This window comes from Lolium perenne, chromosome 3, assembly GCF_019359855.2.
Source record: "Lolium perenne isolate Kyuss_39 chromosome 3, Kyuss_2.0, whole genome shotgun sequence".
In the NCBI taxonomy this organism is placed as follows: domain Eukaryota; kingdom Viridiplantae; phylum Streptophyta; class Magnoliopsida; order Poales; family Poaceae; genus Lolium; species Lolium perenne.
In genome coordinates this window covers 341777661-341798141 of record NC_067246.2, presented here as the reverse complement: position 1 = coordinate 341798141, position 20481 = coordinate 341777661, and the positions used below count along the sequence as shown (strand labels likewise).

At 46.5% G+C, this 20481-nt stretch overlaps 2 protein-coding genes across 2 annotated transcripts; both read left to right on the top strand.

Moving 5' to 3' along the window:
- Positions 1-6563: 6563 nt before the first annotated feature.
- LOC127340512 (wall-associated receptor kinase 5-like) lies at positions 6564-7960 on the top strand. The gene is made up of 3 exons (XM_051366255.1): positions 6564-6873; positions 6923-7465; positions 7878-7960. The coding sequence occupies exons 1-3, from the start codon at positions 6564-6566 to the stop codon at positions 7958-7960; spliced, it is 936 nt and encodes a 311-aa protein (XP_051222215.1).
- A 3662-nt stretch (positions 7961-11622) lies between these two features.
- Positions 11623-20442, top strand: LOC127346025 (DNA-directed RNA polymerase V subunit 1). Its single transcript, XM_051372557.2, has 18 exons — positions 11623-11940; positions 12078-12213; positions 13182-13297; positions 13390-13443; positions 14045-14215; positions 14404-14562; positions 14649-14804; positions 14896-16452; positions 16524-16699; positions 16991-17051; positions 17139-17266; positions 17566-17726; positions 17850-18124; positions 18240-18413; positions 18504-18647; positions 18745-19592; positions 19823-19931; positions 20014-20442. The coding sequence occupies exons 1-18, from the start codon at positions 11851-11853 to the stop codon at positions 20173-20175; spliced, it is 4677 nt and encodes a 1558-aa protein (XP_051228517.1). The 5' UTR covers positions 11623-11850; the 3' UTR covers positions 20176-20442.
- The last annotated feature ends 39 nt before the right edge of the window (positions 20443-20481 follow it).

Genomic DNA, 20481 nt, shown 5'->3' with positions numbered 1-20481 from the left:
ATGTTTTTTACCTGACGCCGGATGGATTTTGCCGATCATATCCATGCCCCACCCCCGAAACGGCCAAGGCTTGATGATGGGGTTCATTGTCGATGCTTTGGCACCATTTGAATCTTTCCAAACATCTGACACGCTTGGCACCCCTTGTAATAATTGAAGCAATCTTCAAGCATAGTGGGCCAATAAAACCCTGATCGCCTGATCAACCACTTCATCTTATGAGCCGACTGATGCGTTCCACAAGCACCTTCATGCACCTCATGTAAGAGCCGATTAGACTCAGTCGGTCCTAGGCACTTGAGTAGCAACCCTTCCAATGTCCTGTAGAACATGTCGTCTCCTATAAGGACATACTTCATGGCTTTGTATCTTACCCGTTTAGGTGCCCCCCGAGCCGAATCTTTTAAATAATCGAAGATCTCGGCTCTCCAATCATTCTGTTCCAGGAATTGTATCTGAACTTCCGATCCGTCGGCTATATCTATGTAGCCTGACGCCATTTGTGCGAGATTGTTGGCATCGGTATTCTGGGATCTTGGGATCCAATTAAAGTTGATGTACCGAAACTGTGTCATCAACTCACGGCATTCCACCCAATATGGGAAAAGTGATTCACTTTCGCAGTTATATTCATCCGTGAGCTGGTTAATCACCAACTTTGAGTCTCCAAAGAGCTCCACAGCTTCCGCTCCAGCTTCTAGTAGCAATTCCATTCCCTTGCGTATTGCCTCGTATTCTGCTACGTTGTTGGTGCAAGGGGTAGATAATCTGATGGAGAAGGAGTACTCCGCCCCCCGAGGCGACACAAGCAGAATGCCGATGCCACAACCCCCGTCACAAACCGATCCATCGAAGAACATAGCCCATGCATGTATAGATAGTGCTGCTATATTGGTACTGATCCGTTCAGCGATGAGATCGGCCAACGCTTGGCCCTTGACTGCCTTCGCCGGCTGGTACCGGAGATCAAATTCTGACAGTGCCAACATCCACTTACCGAGTCGGCCTTTCAAAACAGGGGCCGACAACATGTGCTTGACAACGTCTGATTTACAGATGACGATGATCTCTGCCGTCAGAAGGATGTGATGAAGCTTGGTGCAGGTAAAGAACAGGCAGAGGCAAAGTTTCTCGACCTCAGGATATCTTGTCTCCGCGTCCAGCATCCTTCTGCTGAGGTAGAAAATGACTCTCTCCACGCCCTCGTAGAGTTGCACCACCACCGAAGCAATGGACGTGTCAGTTACTGTCAGGTAGATGTAGAATGGCCTGTCTTGCTGGGGCGGAACTAGCACAGGCGGCGTCGTCAGATATCGCTTAATCTCATCAAACGCCTGTTGCTTCTCGCCCCGCTGAAACTCGTCGTCAGATTTAGTCTTCACCAGCGCCATGAACGGCTCGATTCGTCCTGACAAATTAGAGATGAACCGCCGGACGAAATTGATCTTGCCGATGAGGCGTTGGAGCTCCTTCTTCGTGGTTGGCGGCTGCATGGTACGCACCGCCTCCTGACTTTTCAGGCCGATCTCAATTCCCCGTTCATGAACCAAAAAACCTAGGAATTGACCAGCCGTCACGCCAAAGGCACACTTCTTCGGATTCATTCTCAGCCCGAATTTCCGAGTTCGGTCTAGGACGCGCCGTAGATTGCCCAAATGTCCCTCCATGGAGACCGATTTGACCACCACGTCATCGATGTAGATCTCCACCAACTTGCCGATCAAATCATGAAATATATAATTCATGGCTCGTTGGTACGTCGCACCAGCATTCTTCAACCCAAAGGTCATGACCACGTATTCGAACAAGCCTACTGCCCCTGGTACCCTGAATGCGGTCTTGTGTATATCTTCCGGAGCCATGAAAATCTGATTATAACCGGCGTTGCCATCCATGAAGCTCAACACCTTGTGGCCAGCAGCAGCGTTTATCAATGTTTCTGCCACGGGCATTGGATATTCGTCCTTTGGGGTGGCTCTGTTAAGATCTCGGAAATCGATGGCGACGCGCCATCGGCCGTCCTTCTTCTCCACCGGAACGATACTGGAGATCCACTCCGCATACCTGCATGGCCTGATGAAGCCAGCGGCCAACATTTTCTCGATCTCCTTCTTGACTTCTTCCAGGATTTCGGCCCTCATCTGACGTGCTCGCTGTTGGAACGGCCGAAATCCCTTCTTAAGGGGAGCCGATGCTCAATGATGCTCCCGTCCAAACCAGGCATCTCCGTGTAATCCTGTGCAAAGCAATGCGGGTATTCCTTCAACAGGGCTATCATCCGTCCCCCGAGCTGTGGATCTAACTTCGTGCTGATGAAAGTAGGTCGAGGTTTATCCCCAGGACCGATGTCGACTTCTTCTAGCTCATCAGCTGATGTAAACCCGTACCCTAGCTTTCCGTCACCTGTGAGGTCGACGCCACATACTGGGAGAGCAGGTGCTACGGATACTACGGGCCGATTACTAGCATCGGCTTCTACCTTGATCATCACCAAGATGTTTTGGCGGTGTTGGGGCCGATCGCATGGAGCAGCCTCTTCCTCATCTTTGCCACGAGAGCAGTTGCCCTCGCCTTTATCTCCATCTAGGGGGTGTCCCAGTTCTATCATGTTGACGTTGAACGAGTGTCCTGGTTGGCACCTCCCAGGGTAGGTACCGTTGATCCTGCCAACGGTGCGCGACGGTGAATGAGGCACTCCTGGTGCCGCCGATGTGCACGACAACGGCAGACGGGGCTGGCGTGGCACCTTTCCTCGGTAGGTCCTGAGAGCTGGCTTTAATAGAGAGTGCCGATTCTTCATGACCTCCTTGACCATCCGAACGGCGACATGCTCCAAAGTATTCACCAGGCTCTCGGAATGGAGATGCAACGAGCGAGCCACCATGCCATCGATCTCCGGGCGCACGGCCCTGGTACGTTCCTCTGACGGGACAGATAGATCCACTTCATCGAGTGCGCCTTCCGGTGAGAACCCCTTCCGCCTGATGCCATACGCACGGGTTCTGTGATATGAGCCGATGAGGTCGGCTTCGAGGGTGACCTTGATCTCGTCATATTTCTTCTTGAGCTCGTCAGGCAGCTCCTCGTAGGTGACTGGCGTGCCGTCCGCCGCCATCTCAGATGTAGATGGCGGTGTGGTTGATGTAGACGATGGTCCCACCGGGCGTGCCAGAATGTGTTGACTGCCAAAACCCACCGGCGGGCAGCGGCCTGTCAACACAGTGTAGAGCCGGGAAGAGCCTAGAGCTGCGGCTGGCTGAGACCCTCGAGCGACGGCCCGCAATGCTCTTCTCTCGTCACACGCGGCGATGCGAAGTGCAAGAGGCGTGCCACCTGACCTATACCTGGTCAGGAAGGTGATGGGGATGCCTCGCTTAGTTCCTGCATGGCATACACGTAAACATTAAATACGAGCCTCGATCGGCTCTCAGGTTATCCTGTGAATCGGCTCAAAGAGCCGATTCACCCATGATTCGTACGGGGTGCACGAATACTTGGTGATCCTGCTTGATCAAGATATAGCTAATGAGATCTACGACGATTTAGGGTTTTCACCGCATAATCGGATCATCCTACTCCAGGTTGGGCCTCGCGGCCACGCACGGTGCTCATAAGCCGATCCTAAACAAGGCCTAAAAACCAACATGACGTTGATCCTCGGAACATCCTGTTTAGGACTTGCGAACGCCACCCTACGTGCCGCTGGATCCTCCACCCCTTTGTAAGGCCTAACTATTGCAGATATTAAACTAATCCTTGCAGAACAAGGAGCAATCGTAACGGATCAGATCTACTAGATGATGAACAAGCAGGGTGCCGCCCCCACACCCGAGATAGGCGTGAGGGCGGCTAGACATGCAAGGGTTGCACTACGTAAGCATGTCATACGAAGAACTATGCTAACCCTAACACATCTATGATAACTACGTTGCTTGCCATCAAAGACGCTTCAGTACGAGCAACGCGTGAACAACGTGGAGCTTGTGCTGCCTAGATCGCAAGATGCGATCTAGGCAGCATGTCGCTTACCTGATTGAAACCCTCGAGATGAAGGAGTTGGCGATGCGCCGAGATTGGTTTGTTTTGGGTTGAACGTGAGTTGTTGTTTATTCCATAAACCCTAGATACATATTTATAGTCCAGCGGACTTTCTAATTCAGGCGTGCACCTAACCGTGCACGGGTAAAACTCTAACTCCTAACTTAACATACGATCTAATATATTACAGATAAATGGGCAATCTAGCCCAACTTCGCATATAAGGCCGATCTTCGTGGTCTCTCCAAATATAACCTTCAGGCTTATCTTGATCGTGGCCCACCTCCAACTTGGTCAAATTCTGGTGATAACAAAACCCAGCCGAGCCCCACTGTCCTCACTCTCCTTTATCCTCTCTTTGTGTTTCGATAGCATCCTCCACCCCGACCCTGCGCATCACCGCCGCTCCAGCACCTCCCCCACCTAACTCCGCCGCCGGCCGCTGCTCTCCTTCTCCTCCCCGGCCTCTCCTCCTTCCCTCCCGCATGAGCTACTCCCCAGTGCCTCGCTCGCCCGCGCTTGATCCCCGACGCCCAGCCACCATGGCCGTCCGATGTGTGCTCTCCGATGCCCAGTCGTCATGGCCATCCCTGGCCCCAGATGGCCGTCACGCCGTCCTGGACGAAGGAGTCGCCACAGGAGCTCGGAATCAAGCAGATCGCCGCCATCTTCCCGAAGCATGGAAGAAGCCCTCTGCCGTCCTCCGCACGGGATGGGGAGGAATTCAGCCAGGGACGAGCTCCGCCCAGGAGGAGGTCAGCCCGGGGGGAAGGGGGCAGGGTCGGGCGGTCAGCCGATGCGCAAGTCAGGGGGCCGTCGATCTGGCGCAGGTCGGGCCAGGACGGCAAAGAGGAGGTCCGTGTCCATCGGTTGATTGGGTAGGGGGCGAGGCTTTTTTTTGCGAATCACAGGGGCGAGGCTCAGGATGGCAGTTTGCTCGTAATTGCCTCAAACCAAATGTCCAAAGCCGAAAACGCTTCGCTCGCAGCCCCGGGAAGCACCCCCGGAGGTGCTTTCCCTGGTATGCCTATTTCTCTCCGTGGCTTCTGCGAAGCCTACAGCCAACGCACACCGTTTGGTTCATTTTACCTGCTTTTGCTTTTGGAAAGCCACTAAAAGCTGAAACAAACACCCCCCTTAGAGTGCTTTGTGTTAGGGTACAGTAGGTAATACGATCCTATATAGTAATTCTACGTGATCCAACTTAGGATGCAATCCTCCCACAACTCCATTAGTACGATGAGGGGAGCTCGGTTCATATATAGTCACAGTAGGGGTGATGAAGTATCGTCCATGTAATCGAGGGAGAGGCATACCTTCATACTCCATTTGAGGAATCACAAACTCGGCCAAGAGGGTCCCACGAAGCAGTATTACGAGGTGGCTCACACGATGATATAGACAACGCGCGGTAACAAAATGTACTAAGTACATCTTGGTTGCTATATGGGTGAGAAGATGGACATGTGCAGCTCGACACACGCACGAATCTTAAAATGACGCAAGCCGTTGGATAAGGCACAGACGACCATAACCATGTAGAATCTCTGCGTTGCTATTAGCTTCCTACTTTTAAGATGAAAGGGATGGTATCTATAGAGCATTCTTTATTTGTAACTGTCTGTTCATATGGACGACTGAATCACTCGTGATTAGGTGGAGGCTACCCAGTTGGAGGAGCGCATTCAGCATGCTGTGGAGGGCTACGATTGACCGGAAGAAAGAAACAAAAACAACCCCAGCTTGCTAGTTCCGCTGTTCAACTCTGCTGCTAATTCAATTCCAATAAGGCTGGTCATAGTGCATAGTATCATATACTAGTATCATGCATATGATACTTGTCTATGATACTATCTCTATAGTGGGTGGTATTATAGAGTAGTATCATAAACTTCTAAATTTATTATTTTGTAGAATCTCAATGCAAATTTATGTACATGATCTACTATTTGACATGTACTTTTCTCGTAACATGCGCTATGATACAGTATTCACCTATGTTACTCTAACCTTATCTCTCCTCCTTAATTCCATGCCACATCATCATTTTTGTGGGCCTAGTATGCATAATACTACCTATGATACTAGCACTATGGTCAGTCTAATATATATAGTACTCCAAGTCGAATCAACATCAAAGCAATTGGATCGATCAATTAATTAGGTGTACTTTAGAGCCCAAATTAAAGAATCGTCTAGGCGACTTGATTTACATCCCAAGTTGATCGAAAGAGGAGGTCTTCTTTCATTGGACCTCTGAAGTACACCCAATTGATCTATACAATTACTTGATGAAACGATCTCAACATGCATTCCATTATCACCGATGCATGAAAGAAAACAGGCTGTGGCTGCGACAGAGTCCGGCATCCATTTCCCGGTCGAATTGACGGAAGTTGTTTCATTCTACTGACTTTTCCAGGAGCCTATCAATTTGCAATGTCGGCTTGGACACGGGATAGCTCAACTATTTAATGAGGTATGTATTTGTCAACACTAGCTCATACAGTACCCTCTCAAATACAATGGCGGTAGTAGCCAGCTCGGTAGCAGCAGTGCTGGCGCTGCTGGCGTTGCAGCTTCCTGCAGCGGCGGCAGACGGTTGCGACAGAACATGCGGCGACGTGGGCGTGCCGTATCCATTTGGCATCACCGGCTCGGCCCCCGGCTGCTACTGGCGGGGCTTCAACCTCACCTGCGCCGACGACGACACGAGCGGCGGCAAACGGCTGCTGCTCGGCGACGGCTCGCTTCAGGTCAAAGACATCTCGGTCGCCAACGCCACGGTGCGCGTCCTGCACACCGGCGACATAAAGATCGACCGCGAGGGCTACGGCCGCGCCTTCGACGCCGGACTCAAGGACCATGGCCCCTACACGCCTAGGTATCGGCGGCAACGAGCTCGTCGTGGTGGGCTGCAACGTGTACGCCACGCTGCTGGAGAAGAACAACGACAACATCATCGGCGGCTGCGCCTCCTTCTGCCCCAACGACATGCCCGACCTGCAGGCTGGGCACGCTGCCTGCGACGGCATGGGCTGCTGCCGGGCGCCCATCGTCCAGACCCGCGACGACGTGGCGGGCAACGTGGTGTTCAGGTGGCTCGGCCCCACGGACGGCGGCCGGAGCGACACCGGGCTGCCGTGGCGCGTGTTCGTCGCGGAGGACGGGTGGTTCCACCGGAACGCAGCGGCGAATCTCGCGTCCACGGAAGGTGCAGTAGTCCCCGTTCTTCTGCACTGGGTGGTCGTCGAGGAAGATCATGCCCCGGTAGCCGGCGAGCTGAATTGCACCGACAAAGCCAAACGCCGTGTCTGCAAGAGTAGCAACAGCGAATGCAAGATGAGAGGCAGAGGCTATACTTGCTCCTGCCAAAAGGGTTACAGTGGCAATCCTTATGTCCCCGACGACCAAGACGGATGCAAAGGTAGTAATATATTTTTTCTCTTTCAGCAATCCTCCATGTATAAATTCAGTTTTGTTCTCTCAAAACAACAAAAAACTTCAGTTTTGTTTGTTTGATCGACCTCCTAATCCTAGCTAGTGCTGCCTTGGTGTATGTAGATATCGACGAGTGCAAGCTGCGACCAGAACAGATATACTTTACTTTGGCTCGTTGTAACCACTTAATCTCCTCTTCCCTTCGAAGTTTGTTTAATTTTTCATTAGCCGTTTTTAATTCGCTACGCTCCTCGAGTGATAAAGGAATAGTTTCAGCCTTAATATCCAAAAAATCAATAATGGACAACAATCGCTCCTTTTCTTTTTTATATTTCCCACTCAAATTTTTGGCCCAACCCCGTAAGAATCGTCGCAAATGTCTAATTCTATTTTGCCAGGTTTGGATTGGTGTCTTCCCAACAGGGCCGGCTGCCCATTCAGCCGCAACCAAGTCATAGAACCCCTCCTGTTCAAGCCATGATAATTCAAAGGAAAAACGTGATTTATTACCCACATGTGCCCGAATCCCCGCATCAATCAAAAGCGGTGTGTGGTCCGAGCCAGAGCGAGTCAAAGCCCTGACAGAAACCATAGGGAATTTTTGTTCCCATTCGACACTTGCCAACACTCGATCAAGTTTCTCATATGTAGGTGTTGTCCTTCTACTGGCCCAAGTGTATTGCCGGCCAGACATACCAATTTCTCGAAGATTTAAGTTCTCTATGATCGCATTAAAAATAAAAGGCCACCGTGGATTAAAATTATCATTGCTTTTATCCTCCGGCTTTCTTAAAATATTGAAATCCCCCGCTAACAACAAGGGTAATGTTTCTGCCTCACATGTTCTAACCAGTTCCGCCAGGAATTCATACTTATTCGTATCCTGTGCCGCTCCATACACTGGAACAAGCACCCACTGAAACCCATCCATTTTTGAAGTAATAGATAGTTTAACACAATATTCTCCACTATCTACACTATTAACCAGCAAAGTATTGGTATTGATACCCACCAAAATTCCCCCTGACCTCCCCTGAGGCGGCAAACAGAACCACGCAAAATCCTTACCGGCTGCTAAATCTCGCAAAAAATGTACCGCAAAGTTAGACCGTCCCGTCTCTAAAAGCGCAATAAAGTCGAGGTCATACTCCCTAATCGACTCCTTAACAAACAAATGTTTCCCTGGATCTTTAAACCCCTCGCTATTCCATGTTAAGCCTTTTAAATTCATCATTGTAATTTTGTAGATTTAATTCTAATACGATTGCTTTTCCTAATATTCTTCTTATCATATGACCTTTTCTTACGTGTTTTCCTCTCCTTATTAATAGTAGGAGGCACAACTACCTCATCCTCATCACACAAAAAATCATCATCTCCTTCCAAATCATCACACAAATCCGAAGCCCGAGAAACTACCAAGCAAGAGGTATTATTCCCATTTTTACCCTCCAACTGATCAGTACCCTTTAACATAGTTAGAATTCGTTGTGCTTCTACATCTTTTAGTAGTGCAGCCGCTTTAATACACTCAGAATGAGATTGTCCCAACGAAACTCCCAAAGATATAGCACTATCAATAATATGATTATCAGAAAAATCAATAAAAGAGTTTGGTTTGGATGCGGACGTACCAATCGCCGGCATCTCCGCGCGCTTCTCCGCTAGCATCATTGCTCGTTCCAGTAGCGGGACGTCGGAATTAGGCTGGGCGCGAAGTCTTCCACTCGACCTCACGCCTCGCATCTTCTCCTCCTTAATTCCTCCAAACGCAATGATTTGCTCTTGAGTGTATGGTGAAGTCCTTGGCAGCCCCTTGTGCATATCACGAGGCGTACCCCCAACCGTCAGACCACCCTGAACACCATTGTTTTTATCAAAATTCTGAATGTTAAGATTCATATTCGAGCCATCCAAAATAGGTGATGCAATCACCTGAGCTCCCGCGATCGACGTCGCAATCCTGGGCGTGCATCGCATGGGAGCTGGCGTACCATGCAAATTGGGCCGCTCCGTCCCTGGGCCGCAAACAGGCCTCGATGACGTGCCGGGCCGCCCAACACCTGGGCCGCCTTCCAACCTCGCCGGCGAGCCGATAGGACTGGGGACAGGCACAGACGCCTGCAGCACCTGAACTGCTGGGACATCCAGACACTTCCCTGCATGCCTGGAAACAGCATCGCCATACAAAAGTGATGTGCGCCCTGGCAGCTCGCAGCCAATATCTCCGTCTCCATTCTTTGTCCAATCAACCTGAACACCAGGCGAGTGAACAGCATCGGGTGTCGGCATACACTCGCCAACAACATCCGCGACCTCACTGAATGCATTAAACAAAAATTTAGGACGCAAGTAAGATTTATTCATGTTAACACAATTACTATCATACCTTGCTACATGTGGCGAAATGCAATTCATTTACATTCAACCCAGCAGCAGTAGCACTCGACTTCGGTGCAGACATATCTCCACCCTGTGCACCATCTTTTTCCTCAACATTTTTAGTCCTTTTTGCATTGCGATCAGACTCAGCTTTCTTCTCTTGCCCATTTGCTTGAGGATCATCATCTCCACTCTCACCAGGGGCTTCAGACATATTCACATCCGATGGAACACGAGGCGGTGCACCCTCTACCTCAAATCTCAGCCGAAAGAATTCATTCTTAATTTTTAGATCCCAAGTCTCCGGAATGAGTGATATGTCCAGACAGGTAATGAACATACGAAGCACATTATTCGCTCGAGTAAAGGCAATATCAATTTCCTTTGTTTTTCCAAACACATCACCCAACGCCCATAGAGAGAGGTAATCATCTAAGGCCACTGGGGGCAAGCCATGCACCCTCACCCAAACATCCTCTGGTGACCATACTGGTTGTACCTCCTTCTTCCAAAAGTCAAAAGACAACACTATGGTCGAATCAGGGACAAAGAAACGCCCAAAATGTTGTACCCGCACCAATTCAACTTTACTAGGAAAATTGACTTTGAAAACATGTTCCTCCACTTGCTGCACTTCCCACTGGTATGTACTATCAGGTACAATCCACTGCAAATGGGTAATAAGCTGAGGTATAGAAAGGGTACCACCAGCCACATCCACTCGACCCAATCGAGTATTCTCCACCCTAGGCCGCACCGAGGTCGACAGTGGAAGCTCCCAAAAAGCCAAATCGGGGTGTCCCATACCATACATCGCAAGCCTCGGTCGTGGTGCCTTGTGCAAAGGACAGTCCTTCGTGGCATGATCCGGCTTCTGACAACAGTCACAGAGAATTACATAACAGTCATTAAGAACATGACCATTCTTCCTACAGCGAAAACAACTCGGCCCCTTGTTCTTATTAGCAAGAACAAACTCTGCCTCAGTCATTCCCTCCACATCCAGAACCTGATCCTTAGACCCCATGCCCGCAACCGCCAACATCACCTCCTCCGGCCTCGGAGCCTGTGGCATTCCCAGCCCCGGCTGAGCCTGCATTGGCTGCACACGGGCAAAACCAGCCTGTCGAACAACTGGTGCAGTCTGTTGCGAAACAACCCCTCTACTAGCAAATTCTCTAGCAAAGGCCTCCGCAGCTTCTGACACTAACTTTTGCTGGAACTCAGATAATCCGGGAATAGTAGCAGCATACCCACTATTTATATTCCTCGAATTAGAACTATTGCTAGGAGGAAAACGGCGAGCATTATAGTTACCATTGTATCCATAACCTCTACAGCCGTCATTGTAATTGTTGTAACCTTGGTGTCGACGATCAGCGCCAAAGTTCTGTCGTCCCTGACCAGCTCGGAAGATACCAGCGCACTTGTTGTTTGCAGCCCACCATTAGCTTTCCCTATTAAAATTCTTCCGTTCGTTTGATATTTATCTCTCCTACAATTCTTTTGAGTGATGTTCGCAACCAATGGTTAAGCTAAAAACAGCTACTAGTAACAATGTTATGTTTCCACACATGCTCGTGCTATATGAAGTACCACTGCATGTCCATGCCCGTTTGTAGTGTTCTTGACACAAATCCTTATTATTTGCTTTCTCGTTGAAGTTGTACCGAGATTGTTTATCGGCCGAATGGCACTTTCGTTCAGGACTAAAATCCGTTGAGTAAAATGCATGCGTCGGTAAAAGACCAATCACGCGCTAACGCTTACTCAACACACCAGCGAAAATAAAAGCTCGGTCACTCCCAACGTGTGGCGTGGTTGGGTGCTGCCGTCAGTAGTGAACACCCAATACTAAGCTAGCTTCATTAGCTCCATCTCCCTCCCACTCAACTTAGTTTCCTGCTTCCACACACTGATCGGCGCAAGCGCAGCTCGGCCGCAGCTAGCTTCTGGTCGTTCCCGCGCACTGTGCCGGCGCCGGAGACAATGATGGAGGCCGGCGACGACGATCCTGCCTTCGTGGCGCAGGGCTCCATCACGGGAATCAGGCTCACCGTCGCCTCCAACGAGGAGATCGTAATTTCCTGAGCTTTTTTGTCCCATGCCATGATCGACCATGGCATCCCCTTCTTCTTCCTCTTCCTACTCTTCAGCACGTAAGGGAAAATCAAGTGATTAACGACATTGATGGATAATGGCGCGCGTGCATGCAGGTGAAGGCGCAGCCGATGAACGAGGAGTTCCCGCTGAAGCACCCGAACCAGCTCTCCGGGAACCCGGCGCTGGGCCTCCCGCTGCAGTTCGGCCGATGCGACTCCTGCGGCGCTGCCGACCTCGCCAAATGCGAAGGTAAGTCGCCGTCATCATCCAACCAATCTGGTACGGTGTTTGGGAAAGAAAGTGTCTCGTTAGTTAGCTTTCCGTGCTTAACGCCTGATAGCTAAATCATCTAGCTCAGTTTGGTGAGTTTCCAGCCAAGTTCCTGTAACTAGATAAACCAAAATGTGAAAAACATTCAGCTAAATGAGTGTATTAGTTCATAACTTAAGTAGTTTGGTTAGGCAAGATCACCTTGTTTGTACTCAGTTTAGTGTTGTACATTGTCATATACATTCTTGGTAAAACCAATTCTGCGGCATTTATCTTTATTTATTTTCTTCAAAAAAATGTGTCTCTTTGATTAGCTTGAAATATATATGTGTATCGTTACTGCTAACCCAATCTGGTATTTTTTCTTTAAAATAAGTGTCTTTAATTAGCTTATTAATGATGAATAATGCTACCTAACATCTGCCATCTAATTTATGTCAGTTTCACCTAGTTCAGTTGTGTTTCCAGACATGTTTGTAACCGTATTAAAAACAATTGAGGTTCCTGGAACTAGATAAAACAAACTGACATATATTCAAATCAGTTCAGTTTATTGGAATATAAGTGGTTAAGTAGGCAAATCACTCTGTTGGAACACTAATAGTTGGTTATGATGGTCACAGCGACTACTCAGTCTTGTAAACTGTCAGTGTCAGATATTCTTGGTAACTAAAATCAACGTTGTAGCATTTATCTCGACTCAGAGGTCCCTTGTGTTCATAATGCTTTCAGAAATACTCAAAAACATTGCGAGCTTTCAAAAATAATGAGAAGAGTTTGCTGTAATAGCAGCTACTCTGCCACCCATGGAAATTTGCATGCATGTCCATGTTTGCTTCTGAAATACTTCATCTAAGATTCATATTCAGAGACAGTATTTTCTATGTATGCATGCCGTGTTTCTCCATTTTTTGCTGACAAAACTGTCTTCTCATGGCTGGCTGAAGGTCATTTCGGGTACATCAAGCTGCCGGTGTCCATCTACCACCCGAGCCATGTCGACGAGCTGACCAAGATACTCAACATGATATGCTTCAGCTGCCTCCAGTTCAAGAACTGCAAGGTATAAACCGAAGATCAAACCCTGAACAAGCAAACTTTCCAAGACAAAAGCATTGCTAGCATTAACATGGAAATTTCTGTACTTTGCAACAGAAGCAGGAAAGCGTGGGAAAGAAGAGCAACTTCAGTGCATGTCCACACTGTCAGGTAACTAAGCAGTTAAGTAGAAAAGAAGTGCACGTATTTCAGCTTAAAAACTTAAGCAGTCTAGAATATGATGAGCTAAGTTTGCCAGTGACAGCAGCATAACTTGGATATTCCTAGAAAGATGTATGATGCAATTTGGTAATGGGTGTAGCGGTTAAAATAAGTGCAGTAACTACAATAATATTACTTTCTATGAAAATAAGATGACACGCATGGTTGACACACGTTGTTCAGTAGCCTAGACATTTTGCTATGCAAAAATGCCACCACATTACCCGAACACTCAAACAGCAGAAATCCTCTCAAAAGGTTAAATTAAGACAAGTAATTAAGTTAATACTACCTTGGGACGGGTTTAATCGGTGCACGGTTAGCGTCCAGCTCCCGCATCTCATGTACAACCTCCGCGTCGATTAAATCCGACCGGAGGGAGTAATATTTATAGGTTTGTGAGGAGCATGCCATGTGTACATCGCAAGTACTAATTAATTATATTATGCCATGGTTTTATTTTTATCTGGAATGTTGTTTCCCTAAGTTTTTCCAACACACCAGCCACTAATATTTCCTTTTGTCAAATTCTGCATTCCTCTTGTTCCAGGATCTCCCACCGCTAAATGTTGCAGAAGTCAAGAAAACCAATGGAGCCATAAGCTTGGAACTGAGAGTGCCAGCCAGGGAAGAACTGGAAGAGGGATTTTGGAGCTTCCTTGATGAATACGGCTTTCACACGAAGGGCAGCTCTCGCCGCCGCCGTTTATTCCCAGAAGAGGTACTAGTACTAGATAAAGACTTGTTTCTCCTCTAGCAAAAGCCACCTTGCAAGAGAGGACATAGAACAAAAGCTCCAGAACATTGTTGCTGTACTTTTCATTAGAAAATGATTGCAATATGAAAAATTAAAAGATACTTCAAAAACAGGTACTAGAGATACTAACATTTTGATCTTCTGTTTCTTAGGTTCAGAAAATAATGACAAAGATCCCTAGAGAAACAAAAAGGCAACTTGCTGTTAGGGGATATATTCCCCAGGATGGATTTGTGATGAGCAACCTCTCTGTTCCACCAAACTGCCTTCGCACTTTCAATGTTCTAGATGAAGCACTATTGTGCTCTCCTGTAAGTACCTTGTGACAAAATATTTTCTTCGCATAAGAAGTTCCTTCTTCTCACCCTAACTCTTGACTTTGTTCTTCCTTCTTTAGGATGCCTCCACAAGCTTGTTAAGGAAAGTCCTACGCATGGTACACGAAATAAACAGCTCAAGGGTTGGCCCTCCAACCTCTCAAGAACATGAAGTGGAAGCAGAAGATCTTCAGGCAGCCATCGCTGACTACATCAAGCTTTCAGGAACAGCACAGGTAAATCCCTAGTTTAACATGTCAATGAAGTACACACTGATCACAACTGTACATTGATAATGTGGCATCTATGGTCGTGCATCTTTTAAAGGGTCCTCGAGATGTGACCTTTGGAAATCAGCCTGCAGCAAAACAATGGCAGCAGAAGATGAAGTCACTCTTCATCAGCAAGAGCTCAAGCTTCTCATGCCGTGCTGTGATCACTGGCGACCCGTACATTCCAGTCAATGTAGTAGGACTGCCTGATAAAGTAGCAAGAAGGATGTCAGTGCAAGAGCGCGTGACAGACCATAACATTGCTAAGCTTCAAGGCATGATGGATAAAGGCCTCTGCCTGACATATGAAGATGCTAATTCCAACACGTACTCCTTGGATGTCGGGAAAGCGAACAAGAAACGAATTATACTGAAGGTTGGTGAAACTATCGACCGAAGAATTCTAGATGGAGATATCGTATTTCTCAACAGGCCACCAAGCACCGACAAGCACGCGGTCCAAGCTTTGTATGTCCATGTACATACTGATCATACCATCAAGATCAACCCCCTGATATGTGGCCCACTTGGAGCAGATTTTGACGGCGATTGCGTCCACATCTTCTTCCCAAGGTCAGTGATAGCAAGGGCTGAAGCTACAGAGCTTTTTATTGTGGAGAATCAGCTGGTGAGCTCGCACAATGGAAAGCTGAATTTTCAGCTCAAGAATGATTGTTTGTTAGCAATAAAGAAAATGTCTGGTAGAATCTATTCCAGAAGGGAAGCCCACAACTTTATAAACGCGATGTTGGCAGGAGGGATGACTCCCAATAAGCGACTATCAGGCGGACCAAAGTGGAGTTTCAATCAGATTCTGGAGACCTTACTACCAGAGGAAGACAAATTGTTAGTCAGAGATTTGGTTGCTGGTACTGTTACTCTGTCATCAATTCTGTCTATGAAGAATCTAAAGGAGGCAATCGAGTTTCTGAATCTTCTGCAGCCCCTCCTAATGGAATCGATACATACAGATGGTTTCAGCATAAGCCTGAGAGACTTTGATGTCACAAATCCAATACCAAAGACAATTCAGAATAGCTCAATTGATATTGACAAGTTCCGAGAACCAATCGTGGACTTCATCACTCATTCTTCTGGCCTTTCTTGGTTGGTTGATCCAAAGAGTGATTCTGCCGTGAACAAAGTAGTGGAGCAGATTGGCTTCTTGGGCCACCAGCTGCAGCGCAGCGGAAGACTATACTCTACCAGCTTAATGGAGGATTGCTTATCCAAATATGAGAGCAAGTGTGGCAGCAGTACCAATGGTTTTATCAGGAGCTCATTTTACAATGGACTGAACCCATATGAGGAACTACTCCATTCAATATCTGCAAGGGAGAAGATAATACGCGCATCAAAAGGACTTGTGGAGCCAGGGAATCTTTTCAAGAATATGATGGCAATGCTCCGAGATGTCGTAGCATGCTACGATGGAACCATACGAAATTTGTGTGGGAACTCGGTTGTTGAGTTTGACGCGGAAAATTTGTCAAGTACTGTGACACCAGGAGATTCTGTTGGTATCTTGGCAGCCACTGCAGTTGCAAATGCTGCATACAAGGCAGTTCTAGACCCAAATCAGAACAACATGACCTCATGGGAATCGATGAAGGTGAGAGGATTTATCATTTCCATCTAAGGCTTGAGTTCACATGTTTTAACTTCTCTTTGCTACATTTACAGGAAATACTACTTACCAGGGCTAGCTCTAGAACTCATGAAAATGACCGAAAGATGATTTTGTATCTGAGCAAATGCTCTTGCGGGGAGAGCTTTTGCATGGAAAGAGCATCACTCGCAGTTCAAGCCTGCTTAAAGAGAATCAAAGTAGAAGATTGTGCCACTGAGTTCTCAATCCAGTATGTATCCTGCATACTTTATCAATTATTTATGATCCTATGGTGTCATGCTTTAAGTGAAGTACTATTGAACCATGCATTTATTTTTTATTCTAAGTGATAGAGACCTGAACAAGATTAACAAACTATAGTTTTCTTGAATGCTTTCAAGTAGCATCTTGCTGAAATTAGATCAGTCCATTCAGCTTTATGATGAACTATACAGTTAGAAGCCAGTACTAGAACACAAACAACTACTTATTACACATTTCAATGTATATTGTGAGTCACAGAACTAATTTCTTGTTTCAGGTATCAGAAGCATATAATGCAAGCAACACCTTGTCTTGTTGGTCATATTCACCTTGATAAGGTATTTCCTTCTACTTCTGAAACATAATCATGTTTTAACATTATGATCAAGATTATATGTTGAAGAGATCATATCTTGCCTTTACAGAAGCAACTGCATAAGATGAACATTACTATGGAAGATGTTCTTCTGAAATGCCAGGAAGCTATTTATAAACAGGGAAAGAAAAAGGGGCAGGGGAATCAAGTTTTAAAGAGAATTGCACTGATTTCAAGGTACTTTGATCTTTCTGGTTTTGACCTTGAAATAGCATAGACTTTATATTCCAATTCTTCTGGAAGAATATATCAATATTTAGATTTACTGTTCAGATCCATTGAGATTTGAGTCCTTTCTTTCGCAAAAAAAAAAAAAGATTTGAGTCCTTTGTTTACTAACATAAGATGAATAATGTCTTTCATTGTGTATTTGTACATAGGGAGTTTCCACCATGATATATTGAGAAAATCAAGCATGAATTTTAATGGTTTTATGCTTTAACTTCTGAACATAATATGAAATTTCTTCTTTTCAGCGAATGTCTATGCTACAAGGATGGAGATGCTGAGAAATCCTTTTGCTTGCAGTTTTTCATGACTGAAAGTGTCACCACAGAAATATCTGAATCTTCTGAGCGAATTGTTCATTTGATGGTCAATACCATTTCTCCTATACTCTTGGACACAATTATAAAAGGTAAAACAAGAATTCATATTCATACCTGGTATCATGCATACAGAACAATCCAGATGATTATGTTGATAGTTGTGCCTTATACAGTTCTCCTTATTAAAGATATTTGCGTGCATCTTCCCCCAGGTGATTCGCGAGTCCAGGAGGCCAACATAATATGGGTTGAACCACAAGCTGCATGTTGGATCCAGAACCCTGACACGGAACAGAAGGGTGAATTGGCACTGGAAATCACAATGGATATAATCTCAACTGGAGAGAGTGGTGGTGCCTGGGGAACAGCAATGGATGCATGCATCCCTGTGATGGATCTGATCGACACTACCAGGTCTGTGCCTTACAGCATCCAACAAGTTCAGCAAGTTTGTGGAATTTCCTACGCCTTCAGTCGAGTCACACAGGTCCAGCAAGTTCTTTACTTTTTGCCTTTGTGATAAATTCAGATCAACAATAGCTTCTATTGAAGCATTACTCACGCTTTGCTCCTTTTCTTTATCTTTTTGGTCATCCTTCCAGCACCTTTCCAAGTCAGTTGGAATGGTTACAAAATCAGTTCTCAAAGAGCACCTAACAACTGTGGCAAGCAGCATGACCTGCACAGGTAAGCTGCACGGCTTCCACAGCTATGGTTGCAAGGCCACATTCCAGTCCCTGAGGATTCAGGCACCCTTCATGAAGGCTACGATCTCTGTAAGTCCTGAGTTCCATTTTACGTTGAACTCCACATGTTGATGTGCCAAGTGTTAGTCGTGATTAGAAAATGAGAAAAACATGTTGCAGAGACCAATGGAATGCTTTCAGGAGTGTGCAGAGAAGGTCTACTCTGATCAGCTGAATAGTGTTGTGTCCACCAGCTCCTGGGGCAACCGTGCAGCAATAGGGACTGGTTCAGCCTTCGAAATCCACTGGAATGATCCCAGCCAGGTATAATATAACAACCATTTTACTTGCCTATGTCACTCATATTTGCAGCACATAATCATATTCTCCCCTTTGCTCAAAACTTGTTGATCATTTACAGAGAGCTGGCAATGGAAATCTTGGAGGATATGGTTTATATGACTTCCTTGCCGCAGTAGAAACAGCAAGAGCCACAGAAGATAACACAATTGGTCCCCTCGGTTCCTGCTTGTATGATGTTGACAATCTTCAAGAGGATGAAGTATTACTTTTGGGAGGAAAAAGTCCAATCTCTTGGACGGACAAGCCAAAAGTGGACCTAATGTTTCCTAATCTTCAGGGTAGGAGGACTGAACGACAGCAAGAAACAAGGCAAATTAAGAGTAACTGGAGCCCAGCTGCAAATTGGCAACATAATAAACATACTGCCACAGGATTTGCCGGGAAAGTTTATACAAGAAGGCAGCCTAACAGTAATTGGAACTCAGGTGCAACACAGCAAGATGATAACCCAGGTTGGAACCAAGCAAATGCCGCAGGACCACAGAACTTTGACATTACAGGGTCATCCAGCTATGGTGGATGGAACGGGAAGCCTGGTAATCTTGGTCAAGGTTGTGGTAGGGGTGCAGTGTGGAAATCAGAGGGATCGCACCTTGGAGGTAGTAACAGTAGGTGGAAAGCCCAGAGAGCAAACACCACAGGCGCACAGAACTTCCCCATTTCAGGACCACCTAACTCTGCGGGGTGGAACACGAGGACTAGTAATTTTGGTGCAGGTGGTGGCAGAGGAGCAGCATGGAAATCAAGTGGACCAAGCCGTGGAGGTAGGAATAGTAGAAACCGTGGAGGTAGGAACAGCAATACTGGACAGAGAGGGAGTTCCAGTTTTACACCAGAGGAACAGCGGATACATGCTCAAGTTGACCCAATCCAGAAAGAAGTAAAGAGGATCATCCGTGACTCAAGGTATAGTTTCTATCCTAATGCAACTTGAATTTTTTAAATTTACAAGTACGGAAAAAACTAGCTACAATTCTTCATGTACTAAGCTGCTATATATAGATGATAAGATAATGTTGGGTTTAAGTTCGAATGCCAAAAAGTCTTAAGTATCTGCAATGGTTAAAAAAATGCACCTGCTCCGCTGTTGTAGACACCAGGTGGCTCCTTATGTGTTTGTATCCCTTACTTTGCAGGGATGGCATTAAGCTTTCTGAAAACGATGAGAAGTTCATCGTCGAAAATATTCTCAGTTACCATCCAGAGAAGGAAAAGAAGGTGGCAGGACACGACAACTACATTACGGTACCCAGCTTGCCTTTCTACCTTTCAATGCATCAGAAGAACCAAACTAGAAATGTCATGAAAATTCTTTCCCTGCTTGCAGGTTGATAAGCATAAAAAATACCATAGCAGCAGGTGCTTGTACGTCAAGTCCTCAGACGGCTCCTCTCAAGATTTCTCCTACAAGAAGTGCCTAGAGAACTGGATCAGGATTCACTACCCACATGCTGCAAATTCATTCTGCAGAAAGTACTTCCAAGGATGAACAGTACCATGTTCATTTGCCTCGAACCGCGCTTGCCTGTGGTAGTGGAACCTCTAAACCCCTAAACTGACCGCATACAGGATTTCTGTGGTCTCAGATGTCCACAAGCTTGTATGGTTCCATATGATTCAAAACATTATGTAACTGTGATGCTATTTCCAAACATACGGAAACTAATTCTGGCATACATGATTTCTGTGGTCTCAATGTCCACAAACTTCTAAAATTTGGCATGTTCGAAAAACATTATATAACTGTGATGTTGTTTCTGAGTAGTAGCAATCAAAAACACCGTACATGCTTGAA

Coding starts and splice junctions, on each gene's coding strand:
- LOC127340512 (XM_051366255.1), top strand. CDS start 6,564: ATGGCGGTAGTAGCCAGCTCGGTAGCAGCAGTGCTGGCGCTGCTGGCG. Junction 6,874..6,922: donor GATCGACCGCGAGGGCTACG/GCCGCGCCTTCG, acceptor CTACACGCCTAG/GTATCGGCGGCAACGAGCTC. Junction 7,466..7,877: donor CGACCAAGACGGATGCAAAG/GTAGTAATATAT, acceptor CTATTTTGCCAG/GTTTGGATTGGTGTCTTCCC.
- LOC127346025 (XM_051372557.2), top strand. CDS start 11,851: ATGATGGAGGCCGGCGACGACGATCCTGCCTTCGTGGCGCAGGGCTCC. Junction 16,453..16,523: donor CCTCATGGGAATCGATGAAG/GTGAGAGGATTT, acceptor CTACATTTACAG/GAAATACTACTTACCAGGGC. Junction 18,125..18,239: donor CCTTCAGTCGAGTCACACAG/GTCCAGCAAGTT, acceptor TCATCCTTCCAG/CACCTTTCCAAGTCAGTTGG.